Consider the following 20,682-nt stretch of genomic DNA (forward strand, 5'->3'; position numbering starts at 1 on the left):
CTTTTTATCTTTTTATCTTTTTTTCATCACATCACCTCTCTACTTTTCTGCACATCTTTTCGTAAAAAGACAAAAAGTGCACTTTTTTAAGACACCCCAAACCAACCCTAATTTTCTTCTATTCACTCATGCCTTCTACACCTTCTTTGCCGCTACTCTTAGTCTTTCATCGCCATTATCATCATCACCGCTGCCACTCCCAACTTATTCCTCTCGATACTAGGCTTTTATAGTCAATCTTAAAAATGAGATGGTTTGCAGTGGGGATTATGTGTAAGAGTATATATAGTTCTAGCGGAAGGTTGTGGTAGACAGAAGGGAAAAGAAGTGATGAGAGAGGATGACGTAGGAGAGAAGTAGAGTTGGCGATAGAAGATGATTGTGATATTTTAAATTAGAATTTGAATAGAAGAAGATAAGGGTATTATAGTATCTTTATTCTAAAACAAGATTGTATTAAAGAATAATTTCATTAAGTGTGTGAATTTAGGAGAATTTGTAGGTAGAAATAAAATTACCCCAAATGAACCCATAGAAATAAAATAAATAGTTCATGAACTATGGCCTTGTTTGGTTTGTTTTTTAAAAAAATTTTAAGAAAAATTTTTTACAAATAAATTTTCAAGAATAATCAAACCAAACAAAAAATTTTCAAAAAAAATCTTAAAATTTTGTTTAGTTACCTACTTTTCCAAAATCACTATCTCTTATACATGTCAAATCAATCACTTTTTTTAAAACTCTCTCTCCAAAATAATTTTCTAAAACTATTTCTGAAAAAAGGCAAACTAAATAAATTTCCATATTTTTTATCTAAAAAACTACTTTACAAATACAAACCAAACATACCCTATGTATTTCAAAATTAATAATCTAATAAATTACAATGGCCCTGTTTGGTGCAGTTTAAAAACTGCTTATTTCAGCTTTCAGTTTAATTTAAGCTATTTTGATGTGTTTGGTTTAGCTTATACCTTATAACTTTTTGGAAGTTAGAAATCAGTTTATTTTTTGAGTGGGACAGAAGATACTTAATTTATAAGTCAGAAATCAATTTATATTCATAGTTATAAGTTATAAGTTATTTAAGTATATATAAGCACTTTCCCACAACTCTATCAAACAGCGTCAACATATTTTTATTTGATCCGTTCAAATAATCATTATTTTAAAACACTCAGTAATTTCTCGTTCGTCAAACCAATCAAATAATATAATCACTCCACCTGCCAAGGCGCATTTATAGATAGACGTGCCTTTCGCGCCTCTCTCATTGGTGGGCCCTGAGCTAATCCTTGTGTTTTGTTTTTAAAATTTGGTGGGCCCTGAGCTAATCACTTGAATTCAAAGTTATCACTGTTCCCACCCACCTCTTTAAAGTTGGTTCGCTTTTCAACACACTTCTAGTATAAAGGGGTGTTTGGAAAAAAAAAAAAAATAGTCTAATTTAGGTTAAAAATCACAAAAAGATAAAATAAATTAAAATAGTTAATAAGATAAAATATCACATCAAACTCATTATCATTTCATTTTTTCTCTCACAAACATCATATACAATCACAAAAAAATTCAATCATCTTCTTAAATATAAAAATTTGGAAAATGCTAGAGGTCCCAAATTTTCTACCAAATAAATGACCAAATGTCTCACATGGGTGTGGGGCCCACAAAATTGCGGATCCCACACCCATGTGAGACATTTGGTCATTTATTTAGTAGAAAATTTGGTATCCCTAGCATTACCCTAAAAATTTTAACCTAACCACTTTTCAAACGAGGCCTAAATATTCCTACTATTTTTCTCGTGGGTCCTCGTGCTAAAGCTGGTGTTTTGTTTTTAAAATTTGGTAAGTTGAGTGAATTCAAAGTTATCACTGTCCCCAACTACCTATTTAAAGTTGGTTCACTTTTCAACAAACTAGTAGTGTGTTCCTAAATATTCCCACTATTTTTCTTGTGGGTCCTCGTGCTAAAGCTTGTGTTTTGTTTTTAAAATTTGGTAACGTGAATTCAAAGTCACCACTGTCTCCACCCACCTCTTTAAAGTTGGTTTACCTTTCAACAAACCAGTAGCGTGTTTCCTTGCCGTTGTTCTGTTCTTTGTTTCCTCGTTCTGCGTTTACTTTTGGGCAAATTACATATATCTTGATTAAATTATAGATATTTTTTTAAAGTTTAAGAAATTACAAATTTCTTTTTTAATGTTATATTTACATAATAAATTAAGAAATAATTTGTTATGAAATATAAATTTTAAGGAGCAAATTATTATAAAAATACAAAATTCAAGAGACAGAATATAATTTCTAAAATCTCAAAAAAATATTTATAATTTGTAATTTGCCCTTTACTTTTCAACCCATCTAGGATTCTTTCTGTTCTGTGTTTCCATGCTGTTTGGTTTGCTTTTTCCTTTTTGACGTAACCCAAAAAAACAAAAAAAAAAATAGTGAGTTGTTAGGCCCTGGTTGGTAATTATTTGTTTTTCAATTTTTAATTTATATTTATAAAAAATTAAATTATTGTCATAAAAATTGATTTGATAATTTTTTTTAGCTTATAAATGATTGTCTCAGTTTATAAATTTGAAAAAAAAAAACGTAAATTCAAAAAATTAATTTACATTGATTTTTAAACAGAAATTAAAAATTTGACTAAAATTTTTTTTCCAATTCATTTTTTTCAAATAATTCTTTTTTCAATTATTTTTTTTCAAACAATTTTTTTTCAAATAATTTTTTTTCCAATTAATTTTTTTTTCAATTATAATGTGTATGATTTCATTGTCATAAATATTAAAAAATAAATATAAATATTTTAGGACTGAATAAACATATTTTTTAGTATATGTTTTTAAATTTTTTTTAAATATTTTGTTCAAACCAAACGCATTTATAGTTTATATTTTTCTAAAAGTAAAAAAAACCAATTTATAAAATTTTTATAAACATAAACAAAAAATGTAAACGTTACCAAACGCTACCTAAATATTCCTACTATTTTTTTTGTGGGTCCTTATCAAGTTATCATGTTTATGCTTTTATGTTAGGCTATATTTAACCCCCTTCAACTATTATTTTATCTTTTTTATCTATAAATTTATATATTTTGATACTTTCGATTATGAAATATATTACTTTCGTCCTCAACAGATTCCCTTTAGATCAATTCTAAAAAGGATATATTTATATAATTTTTGAAGGGGCTAAACGTGAAATGGGTCGGGTCCAAACTTTAGGCCGGCCCAATTCACTGAAGTCCAAATCCAAGTGGGTTGGATGAGTATTTGGGCAAACCAATTAAGCCCAACTTCATGACCAACAGTTCACCCAAGTCCTCAAGCACGTGGGTCCAACCCGCAGCAGAAAGGCCAGTCCAGCCGTGGTGCTGGGCTAGGCCGAGCTGCGAGACTGAATCTACGGGCCGAACAGAAAATAGGCCGAGCCCATGCAAAGTTACCTGAATGGACAAGCCCATCTCCATGAGTGATCCTGTAAAAGGCCGAGACAAGGCATAATGATGGCGAGCTAAGGAACATCGGTACCGAGCTGAGGAAACCTCGCAAGGAAACGTGGAAGTTGTGAACGTGTGCATGTGCAAGTTGCCACCTCAGCTGGTCCCCTACACCTAGAATCACGGAAGTTGTTGAGCCAAAGGAATGTGGTTTGTTATCAACATGACTACAATGATTATATGCATTTATTGGCAACTAACAGGTGGTCCCCCACCATGAGCAATGCCAAAAGGGACACCTGGCAGCATCCAAGCTCCATGAATCCACTTTGAGAAGCAAGCAAGGAACAACATATATATACTACATGAACTTCACATTGAAGGTAACTGAATAGAACTGAACTATTCCAAGCTAAACTATACTCAACTCCCTTCTCCGATCACTAATTCCCACACCGGAGGGGTCATCCGGCCAACCCCGGCCGGGTAACTCTAACGGTGCCTCTTGTCGCAGGAACTTCAGTCCCTGGATAGTCCAACCGAGTACGGAGCCCCGATTCACTTTCATCTAGTGCGGAATCCGGTACGCACAATTGGTGCGGTGAACGTGGACACCTCATCTCTGAGCTTTGCACTCAGTTCCGGCGATGGGGATTGAGGACGTTCCGCCTTCAACACATACTCCACAGATGGAGAAGACGAAGGATAAAGGTTTGGCACTCCCAACAGTCCCGGAGGAACAAACTGGAAACAATAATCGAACCCCTGAATCCGTCGAGCACCGATTACCCTTCACTGGAGGCTCCTCTCATCACTTTCTTCTGGAAAATGATTATAGAGATCGCATCATAGACTCCATTGGGATGGAGATACAGGAGTTGAAAGCCCAACTTAAGAGGGTGCTGGGCGATCCAACAGAAAAGAAGACGGAAGCGGAGCCCTCTCGTTTGCGACGAAGGAGCTCATCCAGAGAGCCACCAATGAAGAAGTTCCCCAAGAATGAGTCTGGGCAACAAAGCCAGCCTATCCCGGTACAGAGTGAGGCAGCAAGCAGTCACACCCGTGGGTCACGCCGGAAAATGGCCAAGAGGCAGAAGACCGTTAGTCAACAGACCGAATATCCTCCTCAGGACCTTCGTACTTGGTTGATTGGCAATAGGCAGAATGAACAACATCGGGATCATCTGAACCGTGCTGTTCACCAGAGGGAACATTGAGCGCTGGACAGGCTCGTCTCTTTGCCATTCTCCCCGGAGATCGAGACCATGAGACCTCCAAAGAAATTCACCCCACCAAAGTTCACTTCATACGATAGGAAGTCGGACCCGCTGACACATATTAGCCACTATAGACAGATGATGTCCGTATGGAACCGAGATGAGGCACTGATGTGTAAAGTCTTCCCATCCAGCTTGGGAGAAACCAGACTTTGATGGTTCGATCGTCTCCCCGCTGTATCGATCCATGGCTGGAAGCAGCACTCCGAAGAGTTCCTAGCCAGGTTCGTCTCCAACACTAAGATCTCGAAGGAGTCGGATACACTGTTCGGCCTCCGAAAAGAGTAGCAGGAAACGCTGCGCAATTATGCTAGGAGGTACTGGGAAGAATACAATGACCTGGAGGAAAATGTGTGCAGCGAGCAGATGGCCGTTATGTCCTTCAAATATGGTCTGCGCCCGGAAAGTAAGCTGAGACAATCACTTACCAAGCGCCTGGCCACAACTTTGAAAGACTTGTGCGCCAGGATTGAGCAGTACGCTCGTCTCGAAGACGATCAGATCGCCATCGAGGTAGCGTCAGTAGAATAAACAACTCGGCATAAGAAGAGAACAGATCAAGGAGAACACCAAGGAATTGCAATAAATGAGGTGGATAAGTCCAAATCCCATGAAGTCGTTGTGACTGTATTCAAAAAGCCAATCTATCGAATTCTAGAAAAGATCAAGAGAGAGTCGTTCTTTGTTTGGCTGCCGAAAATGTTAGGAGATCTAGCTCGGCGCAATCAGAAGCTCAGATGCACTTACCACCAAGACAGGGGGCACATGACTTAGAACTGCAGGGCATTGAAGCAATACTTGGAAGACCTAGTGGCAGCTGGACACCTAAGGGATTACATTGATCAGGATAAGGAAATGACCGAACCAGGGAACCCACCACCAGAAGCAAACATGGAGCATCCACCTCGGCTGATAATAAATGTGATCCACGGGACAGCGATTCAGGAATCTGAGGAAGCACTGAAGGAAGAGATTGCTAAGGTTGCGCAAATTCAGCGGGTCATGTCAATGGAGCCTGCATCAAAAAAGGTACGTACAGTACCTAAATCCCCCTTGTGCACAGTTTCATTTACTAGCAAAGATTTAGAAGGCATACAACACCCACATACTGATGCATTAATTATAACTGTGGAAATTGGGAAACGATTTGACGTAAAACGAGTCCTAGTAGATCAGGGCAGTGCAGCAGACATACTGTATTACGATTTGTTCAGAAAGCTTGGTCTCTCCGAGCAGCACCTCACCCCAGGACAGCAATCAAGGCCCAGGTCTTAGCGGATTTTGTCGCAGAATTTGCTCTAACCCAGAGTACCAAACCAGGGATCCAAGTTCGGCACAGGAGCTATGCACCACCGAATAAGGAAAGCCCCGTGCTTCGGAAGCCTAGAAACTCTTTATTGGAAACATTTGGCAGCTCTATGTTGATGGATCGTCCAATAACCGAGGCTCGGGGGCAGGAGTAGTACTTATTTCACCAGAAGGGTTTATTTGGGAACAGGCTCTCAGACTCGGTTGGAAGGCTTCAAACAACGAGGCCGAGTACAAAGCGTTATTGGCTGGCTTATGTAGCACCGAACACTTCAGTGCAGAACAGCTTCTTGTTTTTAGCGATTCACAACTAGTGGTCAAGCAGCTTTCTGGGATCTATGAAACACGAGATGAAAGAATGGCTATGTACGCAGGAAAGGCCAAGGACTTGCTCAGAAAATTTCAATCCATACGAGTAAAACAAATCAGTCGGGACAAAAACGGCCACGCCGATGCTCTGGTATGCCTCGGCTCATCAGTGGATACAAAGGATGCCAGAAGAGTTTTGGTTGAGTTTGTGCCAGAACCAAGTATTGCATCTCCAGTCCTCTGCAACAACTTAGAGCCGAGTTGGATGGATCCAATATTTGCTTTTCTGAAATCTGGTACACTCCCCAAAGACAAAAGGGAAGCCAACAAGGTCAGACACAAGTCAGCTCGGTTCTGGATCTCACCATCTGGGAAGCTTTACAAACGCTCCTATCTTGGCCCCTACCTCCTATGTGTACATCCAAATCTCGTCGAGAATGTTCTCTACGAAATTCACGATGGGATTTGTGGATGCCACGTTGGCGGAAGGTCACTAGCACACCGAGCCCTCACTCACGGGTACTGGTGGCCACGGATGCAAAAAGATGCACAGCAATGCGTACAGAAGTGTGATAAATGTCAGAGATTTGCTCCACTCATCCATCAGCCAGCCAAACCTCTCACTCCACTCACCAGCCCATGGCCCTTTGCGCAATGGGGTCTGTATATTGTAGGACCATTGGCGCGAGGCACTGGGAACAGGCGATTCTTCATTGCTGCAACCGACTATTTCACTAAGTGGGTTGAAGTTGAGGCACTGGCAAATATCAAAGAAGCAGATACAAAGCAGTTTGTTATGAGAAATGTGGTGGTGCGTTTCGGCATCCCGCGGGTACTGATTGCGGATAATGGAACATAGTTCGATGGAAAGATCTTCAGAAAGTTTTGCGCCGACCTTAGGATTGAGTACAGGAACTCTTCTCCAGGGTACCTGCAAAACAATGGACAAGCAGAGGCATCAAACAAGACCATCATCAACGGAATCAAGAAACAGCTTGTGCATGCCAAAGGGAAAAGGGTTTAAGAGTTACCCCACGTGCTATGGGCATACCGAACCACCGCACGGCGCTCAACGGGGGAAACACCTTACTCCCTAACTTATGGAATGGAGGCCGTCATCCCACTCGAAGTCGGTCTCCCAACCCTTCGATCCGAACTGTTTGAGAACACCAGTAATGAGGAAGCTATTGCACAAGCACTGGATATGGCAAAGGGCCGAAGAGAGGTAGCGCTGATCAGACTTGTAGCGTATCAGCAGTGGCTCATCAAGAGTTACAACCAAAAGGTTTTCCCAAGGCAATTTATACCAGGAGAACTGGTCTTAAGGAAAGTTATGGATCACAAAAGGGTGCCTGGCGAGGGCAAACTTGGGCCAAACTGGAAAGGTTCCTACAAAGTCACAATCGTCGTTGGAAATGGAGCCTACTACCTCGAGGATCTGAGTGGCAGAGCTATACCTCGGCCCTGGAACGTAGCAAATCTCAAGAAATACTATCAATAAGATGGTCCCACTTTCTTTATCAGATTGTAAAGGCACTTTTCTTAAATTTATCAAATTCTTGTAATTAGCTTTGATGTTTATCAAACGGAATTAGTTTTGGTTCTTACTAAACAGAAATAGCTTTGATGTTTATCAAACGGAAATAGCTTTAGTTCTTACTAAACGGAATTAGCTTTGGTTCTTACCAAATGGAAATAGCTTTGATGTTTATCAAACGGAATTAGCTTTGGTTCTCATCAAATGGAAATAACTTTGATGTTTATCAAACGGAATTAGGTTTGGTACTTCCCAAACGGAATCAGCTTTGGCCTTAACCCAAACGGACTTAGTTTCAGAACGACTGAACGGAATTTAAATTTGGTTAGCACTCAAATATGCTAAGTGGTATTGCTTGGTGGAATTATGTTTGACAACTAAATTGGACTTTAGCCAAGTGAAATTGCTTGGTGGAAACCGCACTAATATATCTTAAGTAAACATTTCTATTTAGCCAGGTGGAATTGCTTGGTGGAAACCGCACTAATGTATCTTAAGTAAACATCTCTATTTAGCCAAGTGGAGGTGCTTGGTGTAAACCACGCTGACATATCTTAAGTAAACATCTTTGCATCCATAGAGCTTCTTAAGTATCAACACGTCAACATGTCAGTACTGACGCGAACAAACAAAGTTGGAACAAACTTGGCCAAGTTCAGCCAGGAGCAGGCCTTCAGCAGTAGTCTTACTCAACTCCAGCTGGGGGCAAACGATTGTTTTTTCAAACCAAGCTGGACCTGAGTAAGACACCTTTTCATGCCTTTACTCCGTTTAGGCGCTCTTATGCTATCAAAGTTGAAACAAACTTCAGCAGTTCTACCTCAGAGCATAATCTTCAGCGCCGGTCTTACTTAGCTCCAGGTGGGGGCAAACAATTGTTTTTTTTCAAAACCAACCTGGACCTAAGTAAGACCTACTTACGAACTCTAGCACCGCCATACTACATATCCGTTAGCCACACCGAGCACAAGTTCGGCCCCGAGGTCCTAACAGTGCTCAGTCGGGGGCAAACAGTACAGTTTTACACCGAGCATCAGTTCGGCCCCGAGGCCCCAACAACGTTCGGCTGGGGGCAAGCAATACAGAATCAGACAGAACATCCATTTAAAGGCAATACAGAACTAGACCGAGCATCTATTTGGCCCCGTTGTCCCAACGGTGCTCGGCCAGGGGCAGGCAGTATAGGAAACATTCAAACATAGAAGCCAAATAGCATCAGATTGCAAGTTCAAAAAGAAAATTCTATCATCCAACAAAAGGCACAGATGGCCTTATAACAAGCAGCAAAGAAAAGAAAAGAAAAATTGTCTTGGCAAATGCAAAAAGAAAACTCATCATGGAGACCGAGCCACAGTACATCAAAACAAAAAAAGTTCAAATTCTTTCAACATCAATTTTCATCAACAGCGGGTAACTCAGGAGCAGCATCAGCAATTTTGTCCAGGCCATCTGCAGGAGGAAAAGTAGAGGAAGCTCTAACTTCTTGAGAAGTAGAAGCCTCCTTAACCACATCTCACATGGCTTCAGTCTCTGAGGCTTCAATCCCTTCAACATCCACCGTTTCAGCGGCAACATTCTTGTACTGGGTCTTGTTTGCGGAATCAGCTTCTGGGAAAACTTCGGCCGGCAGAACAGCAGGGGTGGAAACAGTCTTCAAACCCAAGGATCTCGAAGGAACGGGGACATCCTGAAACAGGGAAGAGCCTTCAGGAACCAGCGCAGCAGCCAAGGCACTTGTCCAACCCTTCACAAAGAGCTTATCTCGCAGCAGTAGCACCTCTTCCTTATAGGCAGCCCCAGCTTCGTCCCAACCCTGTTGCCAGTGTTTGGCTTCCAGCACAGAGCGCTTGGCAGCCATCACAGCAATAACAGCCTCCAGTTCGGCCACTTTCCCCTCGAGTTGAGCCTGTGTCCCGATAGCAACCTCCTTTCGATTTTTCAGCTGAAGCGACAATCTTGTTTAAACGAAATGCTTCCCTCTCCGTAGTTCGGCGTCCCTCTTTCTCTGTCTCCAAGCTTACCGTCAGTCTTTCAGCGTTCATTGCGGCCTCCAGCACGGCCCTTTCTAGCTCTTCAGCACGAGTAATAGGCAGATGCATTCTCTGGATACACTGCAAAGGACAACGAAGAACTAAGAAAAAGGAAGACAGCAACGCAACAGTAAAGACAAGTAAAACAAGAAACACTTACCGCGGTCCTCATTTGAAGGGTCCCCTTCAGGATAGGAATATCACGGGGCCCATTGTGGTCGGCCATATCAACCGGCATCAACAAAAACTTAGTCAAATCAAAAGCAAAATCTTGTGAAGCGACAACTGAATCAGAAGTGGAAATAGGCCTGCCTTCATGCGATATTGGCGGCTCCCATTTCTCAAAAGCATCATCCTCAGCAGGATCCTCAGAAGCTTCCCCTACTACTGCCTTGCCAGCCTCTCTTCTCCTCTTTTTTGCTCGCGCAGCGACTGAACCTGAGGGCTCGGTAGCAGTTGCAGGGGTTCTAGAAGCTCCAACCTCCATCTTCACCTCCATGAGGCTCTTCACCTCGGTCTTCTCCAGAGGGGTTTGCAAAGCATCGGAGGTTCCGAAGGCCTCAGCCTCTAAATCCACCAACGCCCTTCTCTTCGCCACAGACCCGCTCCCTGCAAAACTGGGGGCAAGGGAAGGCGCTCTTTTGGAAAGTGCACCCTGACTCCTGCGACGACTTGTGACCAAAGGAGTGAGAGATGTGTCAATCTCGGTATCGGAATCCAGAAGGGCAGCAGCGAACCTCGCCTTCTTTGGAATAAAGGAGCGGTAAGTAGACTGGTAGTCCAATAACTCAGGTGCAGATCTCTTTTTATACCTCAAGGCAGCTTTTATGGCTTCAGCATTCTCTCGGTTCGGCCTTCGTTGGAAATGAGAGGACTCTGCAAAAAAGAAGTGACACATTAGAGCAATACCTAAAATAATGTAAGGAATACAAAAGGCATTAGAAGGGAAGACCCGAACCTGGGTAGTCATCTTTCTAGGGCATCCGCTCAGACTGAAACTCAGTACCGACGGGGAACTCCCAGTTTCCACCGACTTGAAGGAAATCATCATTGTGTTTATCCGAATCAGGTAACCCGGTAACCAAATGGCAATCAAATGAACGAACACGCAAGTAATATGTGCTGTGGTCTTTGTTATGAGAAAGAGTATAACAACCTAAGATATCCCACATGCCAAGGTTCAAACCCAATCGTCTATTGGGGGCAGAGACACCGCAAACAACACGGAAAAGGTTCACAGATACTTGCATTGGGGTTAGCTGGACTTGATGCAGAAACCGGCGTACCAACGAGTCAAGAGGGAACCGAACCCCTCCCTCGACTATGGCCGCGATGGGAAAAGCAACGGTATTCCTCGTGCCCATACGCTTGGCGTCTACTTTCGCCAACGAGAGGGTAACATCGTTGGGAATATTATAGTCCAGGCGGAACATAGCCATGGCCTCGGGGGTATCAACCAGTGAACGGAATTTCCCCATTCAACAAACCTAATGGGACAGAGGTAGGACTCAGATAACAGAGTATGGAATACAGACAGTGAGTAGACCAAACAAGATGATTAAGGCAAAAAGAGGCAAAAAGAAGAAGAGTCGCAAGAGGACTTACATAGATTAGAACAGTGGTAGCAGAGCAAGATCAGCGGTGAAAAGTCTGAACAGAGCACCAACAAGACTGGTTCAGAGGAACGGCAAGAGTCCTTTCTCTCTCTTTGAAACTCTCTAGAGGAACGAAAAAGCAGATGAAGGGATTTGTATTAACAGCCAGAGCATTAATTGCACTAGCCGGCGCGCAGGTACACGGAGCACGACCTTCAGTATGGGATCGACGCACTATCTCTGTACACCAATCTCACATCGCCACGTGTCATTATGAAAGGATGCATGCAGGAATTGCGTGACAAGATTGAACCGTCACCAAGGCCGAGCTAAGGAAAACCGAAACGACGCGACGCTTAGGAAGTAGAACAATAGCTCCTCCCAAGGGGAACCTTAGCGCGAGCTAGGGGGCAAATAAAGGGGCTAAACGTGAAATGGGCCGGATCCAAGCCTTGGGCCGGCCCAATCCATTGAAGTCCAAATCCAAGTGGTTGGATGAGTAGTTGGGCAAACCAATTAAGCCCAACTTCATGACCAACAGTCCACCCAAGTCCTCAAGCACGTGGGTCCAACCCGCAGTAGAAAGGCCAGTCCAGCCGTGGTGCTGGGCTGGGCCGAGTTGCGAGACTGAATCTACAGGCCGAACAGAAAATAGGCCGAGCCCATGCAAAGTTACCTAAATGGACAAGCCCATCTCCATGAGTGATCCTGTAAAAGGCCGAGACAAGGCATAATGATGCCGAGCTGAGGAACATCGGTACCGAGTTGAGGAAACCTCGCAAGGAAACGTGGAAGCTGTGAACGTGTGCATGTGCATGTTGCCACCTCAGCTGGTCCCCTATACCTAGAATCACGGAAGTTGTTGAGCCAAAGGAATGTGGTTTGTTATTAGCATGACTACAATGAGTATATGCATTTATTGGCAACTAACAGGTGGTCCCCCACCATGAGCAATGCCAAAAGGACACCTGGCAGCGTCCAAGCTCCATGAATCCACCTTGAGAAGCAAGCAAGGAACAACATATATATACTACATGAACTTCACATTGAAGGTAACTGAATAAAACTGAACTATTCCAAGCTAAACCATACTCAACTCCCTTCTCCGATCACTAATTCCCACACCGGAGGGGTCATCCGGCCAACCCCGGCCGGGTAACTCTAACGGTGCCTCTTGTCGCAGGAACTTCAGTCCCTGGATAGTCCAACCGAGTGCGGAGCCCCAATCCACTTTCATCTAGTGCGGAATCCGGTACGCACAATTTTCATACTTAAGAAAATCAATATATATGTGATCATAAATGAAATAAAGAAATATTTATTAATAATTGAAAAAGTCTTCGTATATTTAACTCTTTTTATTATTGTACTTTTGTTTGAACATAAAATATCCATTTTATACTCATTCCTAACTTCCCAAACCCCAAATCCTAATCCCACTATTCTATCTGGTGCTCTTCCTGCTTGTTCTAGCTCCAGTGACCTTTCCTAACCCCTTCATATCCTCACCCACCCCTTTTTAACTTCTATTTGCCACCTATCTATCGTTACCACCACCGTCATCGCCAATCTTTCTATCTCTCTGATTCCTTGTCGTCACCAACCCTATCACTCTCATCAAGGGTTTCACCACTTTCACCAGACTCTAAAGTGACATTTTCCTTTAACAATAGAGTCAAATAGTGTAAATTTGCCCTTTTAATTTGGTTCTTGAACTATCTCAATGTTCCCAAATTTAGCCCAAGTCTCAAATGCCCATTCAATTTATAATTAAAAATAACATATTAACAATTACATGACTTTTTACATACAAATATGATCAAAAAAAAATTTCCCTGGTGCCTCTTAAGTATTACTCCCTCTGTCTCAAATTATTTCACTATTTCAAATATCTCAAAATATTGTTTATATTTTTTAATTAATTTATTTTTTCAACAAATTTAAAGACTTTATGAATCCGCCACCGTAAGTAGGGATTGGGGAGGCAGCTACGTACTATTGTCGTGCAGCCAATGGAGCTTTTTTCGGGTCTCATTCCAACGATCCGAATCGTTCACTTTTTAGAAGACATCGAATACAATATACCTACAAAAATTCAAGTTAATCGGATATCGGTATCCCTTTCATCAAGTCAAGTTTGTATTCAAATTTATACTTAAAATAAAATGTCTTGATAAAAGGGATACCGATATCTAATTAACTTGAATTTTTACAAGTATATTTAACTTTTAATATCGTCATAATGGGACCCGAAAAAAGTCTCATTGGCCGTGCAACCATGCTTGCTGCGCAGAAGCTCCCATAAGTAGTAGACACACGTTAAATACCAACTCATGAATTTAATGGCACATTTTTTGTTTAACTTTTGCAAATTTATATAAATTCATGTGAGCTAAATATAATGTGTATTTATTGATTATTTAGTTATTTATTTATGATCTTACATTTTTTAAAAGTCAATGGAAACTATTTTGTATTTTTACAGCTGCTCGAAAATTATGTTGTTTTAATTTTAAGAGTGTCTAACTGAAACCAACAAAAAAGAAATGAAAAAAGAAAAAAGAAAACATCATAAAAAATAAAAATAAAAATAAAAACAAAAACAAAAAACAGCGGCAATGTTTTGCTTAGCGCAAAGCACTACTGATGAAATAACATCAATCTTTTTTTAATTATTTTTATTTTATTTTTTAAAAAATTTTTTAGCAGCGAAGAAGAGAGATTTTATTAACGTGATTCATATGATACAAAGGAAGTTACAAAAACAAAAATAGCAAGGTTTAGAACAGCATCATATCTCAACTAAGTTAACACATGGACATATGTAAATTAAAAAAATTTGTGTAGGTCCTAAAAATAGATGGAGTTATTGTTCAATAGATTTTATGATAATTAATGATATTTTTTATCAAATATTATTAAAAAACGTCACTAATTATTAATTTTCAACAACAGTTTAAAAATTGTATTATAAAAAATGTCACCAATTATAAGTTTTAACAACAGTTTGAAAAAATCGTCACAAAAAAAATTACTAATTTTTAACTTTCAGCGATAGTTTGAAAATTTTGTTACAAAAATACGTCACTAATTATAAGTTTTAGTGATCATTTAGAAACCGTGACAAAAAAAAAAAAAAGTTCCTAATTGTCCATTTTTAGTGACATATGCAAAAAATAGTCACAAAAAATTATTTTAGCAATAATTATTTTATAATGAGAATTAAATTCTACTATTAAGATCTATTGATAATTTATCCTTAAGCACTAGTATCATTAAAAGTTCGACAGTGCTACGTAGCTCGAAATTCTTTGGCTCGAATTTGGCTCGACACCAAAACGACGTCGTTTTGGTGTCTTTTTTTTTTTTTTTTTTTTCCTGTGTTTTTGTTCAATCAGAAACGAAGAGGGGAGAAGAAGAAGAAGAAGAAGAAGAAGAAGAAGGTAAGAGAGAAGGGAGAAGGGAGAACTGGACAGGAGGGGGCCTCAACCAGTGGCGGAGGAGCGGCGGAGGCGGTGGTGCTGCGACGATCGGCGGCGGTGGTGCTGCCTCCTCCTCTTTCTCTTCTCCTCTCTTCTCTCCCTCTTTATCCTCTCCTCTTCCCTCTGTTTGTGCAAAGCTCCTTTGCTTGAAAAGGAAAAAAAAATTCGAGCCGTTTCGAGCCTCTCAGTTTCGAGCTTTGAGTCATTTTCCTTGAAAGTTTGAGAAATTGTAAATAAATGGTATTGTTTTAAAATAATTGTATTAGATGTAGGATTTTTTTTTTTTTTTTTTTTTTTTTTTTGTAAAAATTTGACACCAAAAAAAAAATTATATTGTACACACGAGGAATTTGTACTATTATAAAAATAAAATTTTTTTGATGTCCGATTAAAATGTAATTTCCCCTTTAAAGTTTGTAATTCAAGATTAGTACTGACATATTGGAGGAAAGTTTTGAGAGAGAGGAGATTATATGTTACACGTTGTCCCGTGAAAGGCATTTCAAAAATATTTTGAAACTCTAATTTATAAACTCTAATAATCCTAATATGTATGTAGAATTTATCTGATGTGATGTTTTAACTTTTATTTTGATTTTTATTTTTTTGATTTTTGATTTAATTAAAATTTTGGTTTTAGAGGAATGCAATTCAATTAGAATTTTAGTTTTAGAGGAATGTATAATTGTTTTACAAATGGTCTTTTGCAAGAGTGATCCTGTCACGCCCTCAAAATAATAACATTAAACCCATCAATATAAACATACATTTATATACAAAAGATCCACAGTTTTCAATTCATCAGAGTACTTCATTATAAAAGTATTACATGTTAACAACAAAAGCAAATGCCCTACGGGCTTACAGCTTTTGTAGTTAACACTTGGTTACAAAAGAGAGTACTAACTCAATTACACATTAAGCCCTTGGCTTGAATTTACATGTAATACATCAAAAGGAAAATAAGGCAACAAAAGTATGTCTGCCCCTAGCCTTCCAAGCTATGTCCTCAGAGGTGGCATGCTACCTGTACCTGAAAATGATGTTCCCATATAGAGTGAGCCACAGCCCAGTAGAAATATACTAAACCGACTATGAACAATGCCTAAAAGATTAGCAACTGATAGATTGTCAATACTTACACTTCCATCTTATTATAATTCCATGACAGTCAAGTCTATGTTACAATTCACTTTCCATTTCTTATTCAACTTTGAGTTTGAAAACAAGCTCAGTACTCTGACCAAAACATTTGATGAGATTATAGTTCATCACTAAAACACTTTCAAAATTCAAGGTGGATACACATTGTGGTGTTGTATCAATAACGCATAAACTACTTTCGTACTTCACAAACGATAATGATATACATTTTAGTGCTATGCCAAATCAAACAAACTTTTCAATAGATAAGCATATGAGCTATATCAATACTACAACAGATAAGCATATGAGCTATATCAACACTTCAATAGATAAGCATATGAGCTGTATCATCACTACAATGGGAGAGCATATGAGCTGCATCCCTGGGTCCATCCCCCATCTTCCCTAACCATCGACCGGTTTAGAGGTGCATCCCCATCTTCCCCTAAACCGTGGAGTACATCCCCCATCTCCTCCCATACACAAGTAATGTATATAAACACAGAATCACATACGCAATCAATCAATACAAAAAGTTAATGTATTCCATCAACTGTCTACACATAATGCATAAAAACACATTGGCCATATGCACAATCAACCAACACATAAAGTTAATGTATTCTATCAACCGTCATACTCTATGACACATCCAATTGATTAGTTTTAGTTTGCCTAATCATCATGCATTGTCTACAACAATCAACACTACCCTCCACCGGTAGCCCAAAGCAATTATTTCTAAGCAGGAAATAAATGCACAAATGGATAATATATCAACATTTCAACTAGATGAGCAATAAAAGATTCGGCTACACTCTTTAGTCCCATACATTCCCAATTTCAACATTCTCAATTCAATTCCTCATTTTCTTCAATTAATTATATGCGTTAATTAATTAAACCAATTAGGGCAAATTACCATAATTCACAAAACAACCCTAAGGTTCCATTTCCATCAATGTCCCAACATTAATCTCATTTCTCTATGCCTAACATGCATATAGGTTTATATATTTAAAACCCCAACTTTTGTAAAATTACACAAAGGCCCAAACTATCTCAAAATTTCCCAACAACCCCCGACATATCAAAATGTTAAAATTCAAAGACAAAGCTTATAGGATGGAGTAGGTTATCCCTACCTCGAGTGATGGGACTCAACGAAGGAGATGAAGAAACGGAAATGCTTCAAATCCCGAAATTTTCAGATTAAAAGATAGCCCTCAACAATCAACACAACTTTTGTAAAGGCCCAAGGTGAGAAAACAACTCCTACTAGATCAAACCCTAGAGAGAAGTTAGGTTTTAGAGTGAGGAGCTCTCAAAAATTGGTTTTGGGAAAGTAAGAGAGAGAAAGGAAATGTAAAAAGTGATTTAAAATAGCCTAGCTGCCAACTGATATACGACTCTCCCGCTCGAGCGGAGAACACAACGCTCGAGCGTCAAGGACAAAACTAGGTACGCTCGAGCGCAAGAAGGCCCGCTCGAGCGCCAAGACACAAGAATAAAGTACATCCGCTCGAGCGTGAAAACCAGTCCGCTCGAGCGTAGATTTCTCCCTCCCAGAACTTACACCAAAAAGTACTATCCGCTCGAACGCTAACAATCCCGCTCGAGCGCTACCCGCTCGAGCACAAGAAACCAGCTCGAGCGTAGAAAACCCATCTGCAGAAGTTTTGCAGAGGCACGAAATACTGAAACTGTGCAAACCCCGCTCGAGCGCAATAATACCCGCTCGAGCGGACCATTCAAAAACTAGACAACAACAATGGGAGCTAAAACTCTACCAACCTGTAACAACCAAGCCCAACACATTCTAAAGCTCAAACAAAAGAGTTTAAAGGTTGACAACACGATAGGTACAACTACCAACTCCACGGAACCGCGTCCGAAAAACAACAGAACAAAAAAGGGATAACCGGGATCGCTATAGATCCTGTGAAGTGATCCTCTAGAGTAATCCTTTATGACGCCACACATGTCCCATTAATGGAACCAATGGCTGAGATGATTCCTCGCCAAAACGATGTCGTTTTGGTGAGCCAGACCCCAAAAAAAAAAATTTAATTTTTTTGCAAAGTTTGCACATTAAGAGAGAGGAGGAAAGAGAGCTGAGGAAGAAGAAGGAAGTCGTCGCCGCCCAACGTCGCCCCGCCGCCACTAGAAGTCGTCGATTCATATTGGCTACAACTCTTACCTTGATTTTGTAGCTTTGGTGTTTGTTGTTTGTCCTCACAGAGAATCATCCCCAAAATTCTCATGTTCAAAGAGGTTCACATTTCAGACTTTGATCTGGGTTTTCTTTCTTCTTGAATCCAAAAAAATGCTTGTTTGAGTCAAATTTAACGGATTTTTTCTTTGATTTGCTTTATATGGCATAGATTACTGATGAAACAATAGGAGAGAGTTGTAGATGAGTGTTAATTTGCATTAATTGTACATGGATTTCAAATTTCAATCCTATTTCATTTTTCAGTTTGTTTTTTATTTTTTATTTTTTGGGTGAATGAGTTTTTCAATTTCTATTTCTTCACTATTCTTCGTTTTTTTGCTGTGTTGTGCTTAATGGACTTCGGCAAAAAATTGTGGTGCATCAGTGAGCAGTGTGCACAAGCTAGTCTCTTCCATTCACAGAGCCCAAACCTCACTATGCATCAATGGCAACCCACATCTTCAAGAAATTCAAATTCAAATTCAAACCCACCTCTAAGGTTCCTTCAATGTCCACCACCCTCTGATCCAAAGCCACCTCATCCCAATATGTAGCCTCCAGAACCATACCACAGGTTTGAGAAACTCATGGACAAGTACAGTGGATCAAACTCTACAAAAAAAATTTGCAAAGAAAAAATTTCTTCAGCTCTCTCTCTCTCCTCCTCCCTTTGGATTTGCAAACTCTGCAATTTTGTTTTTAAAATTTTTTTTGGGGTTTGGCTCACCAAAACGTCGTCATTTTGAAGAGGCATTGTCTTAGACATTGATTCCATTAATGGGACACGTGTCGCGCCATAAAGAATTACTATAGAGGATCACTTGATAGGATCAGTCTAGAGGATCCGTACACCTTTTGCAAGACAACCGTATTGACCGTACTGACACATTGAATAATCATATTGACACATCATTTCACAGGACAATCGTATATACCGTGCTTAAATAATAGAGTAACAATTTTTGAACTGGACCTTTAGAGGTATTTTGAGAAAATAATTAAAGGTCATTTTTCAGCTTTTAACTCATTTTAAATCATTATTTTTTATATTTTTTACATTTAAAAAAAAATTAAAAGAAGCTAAAAAAATAATTTTTAACCATTAATCAAAGTGCCCTTAAGGGTTCTTTTAGAAAGATGATTAAAGGTTGATTTTTTAATTTTTTTAAAACTTTTTTTGAAAGGTGTAAAAAATATGAATGATAATATAAGCCAAAATGAATTAAAAACTGAAAAATAATTTTTAATCATCGCTTCAAAATACCCATAAAAAAATTCATATCATTGAGTTTTAGAAATAATGTTATAAGTTTCATGACCACCTTACTTGATTTCTTATACCTATCACTCAATACTTTTAATAGCATTAAATAATGACCATTATCGCAACATATTCTAATGAGGGGTGTAAATTTGATCCAGTCTAGCTTGGCCCAACACACTCGGGCTTGGGCTGGCCATGTCAAGCTCCAATCAAAGTTCAGGCCGGCCCGACTCGACCCACGAGTTAGAAAATTACGTCTAGGCTTAGGAGGTATTCGGGTCTTGGGCAGACTGGGCGTCGAACCATGTCAGTGGGCTTGAGATCGGGCTTGGGCAGGACTTAAATATGTTTTTTTATTTTTTCACCAAAAATTTATTTTTTTACCAAAAATTTATTTTTTTCACCAAAAATGACATTGAGTCTCGAGCGGGCCAGGTCTCAGGCCAAGCTTTGGGTCTTAAGCGGACCGATGGGCCGGACTTCAAAATGATGGCTCAGGCTCAGGCTCAAGCTCCCGGACTGGGTTCAAACCCAGGCCTAATGGGGCTGGGCCCATCCCAAGTTGCGGTTGAATTTCAGGTCGCCCACAAACCAAAGACCATTTTTACACTCCTATCCGATGTGACGATTTAGAACCAAACCAACATAAGGTACATGAGATAAATGTCTGATTTGTTGTTCAATCATATTAACATAACCAAGCAAGGGACCGGGGCTTGGGCAGGGCTTAAATATTTTTTTTTACCTTTTGTATTTTTTCATCAAAAATGACACTGAGTCTTTAGGCGGGCCAAGTCTCGGGCCAAGTTTTGGAACTTAAGCAGACCGATAGATTGAGTTTCAAAATGATAGCTCAGGCTTAGGCTCAAGATCCCGAACTGAGTTCAGACCCGGGCCTAATTGGACTAAGCCCATCCCAAGCTACGGATGAATTTCAAGCTGTTCACGGTCTGCCGACCATTTTTATCCTCCTATCCGATGTGACGATTTAGAGCCAAACCAACATAAAGTACGTGAGATAAATGTCTGACTTGTTCTTCAATCATATTAACATAACCAAGCAAGG

General features: G+C 39.9%; 1 protein-coding gene across 1 annotated transcript; it reads left to right on the plus strand.

Moving 5' to 3' along the window:
• The first annotated feature begins 5,585 nt into the window (after window positions 1–5,585).
• On the plus strand, window positions 5,586–7,206 carry LOC114280434 (uncharacterized). The gene is made up of 2 exons (XM_082881317.1): window positions 5,586–5,759; window positions 6,145–7,206. The coding sequence occupies exons 1-2, from the start codon at window positions 5,586–5,588 to the stop codon at window positions 7,204–7,206; spliced, it is 1,236 nt and encodes a 411-aa protein (XP_082737443.1).
• The last annotated feature ends 13,476 nt before the right edge of the window (window positions 7,207–20,682 follow it).

The sequence above is a fragment of the Camellia sinensis genome, chromosome 7 (assembly GCF_055761805.1).
Source record: "Camellia sinensis isolate YWXY chromosome 7, ASM5576180v1, whole genome shotgun sequence".
In the NCBI taxonomy this organism is placed as follows: Eukaryota; Viridiplantae; Streptophyta; class Magnoliopsida; order Ericales; family Theaceae; genus Camellia; species Camellia sinensis.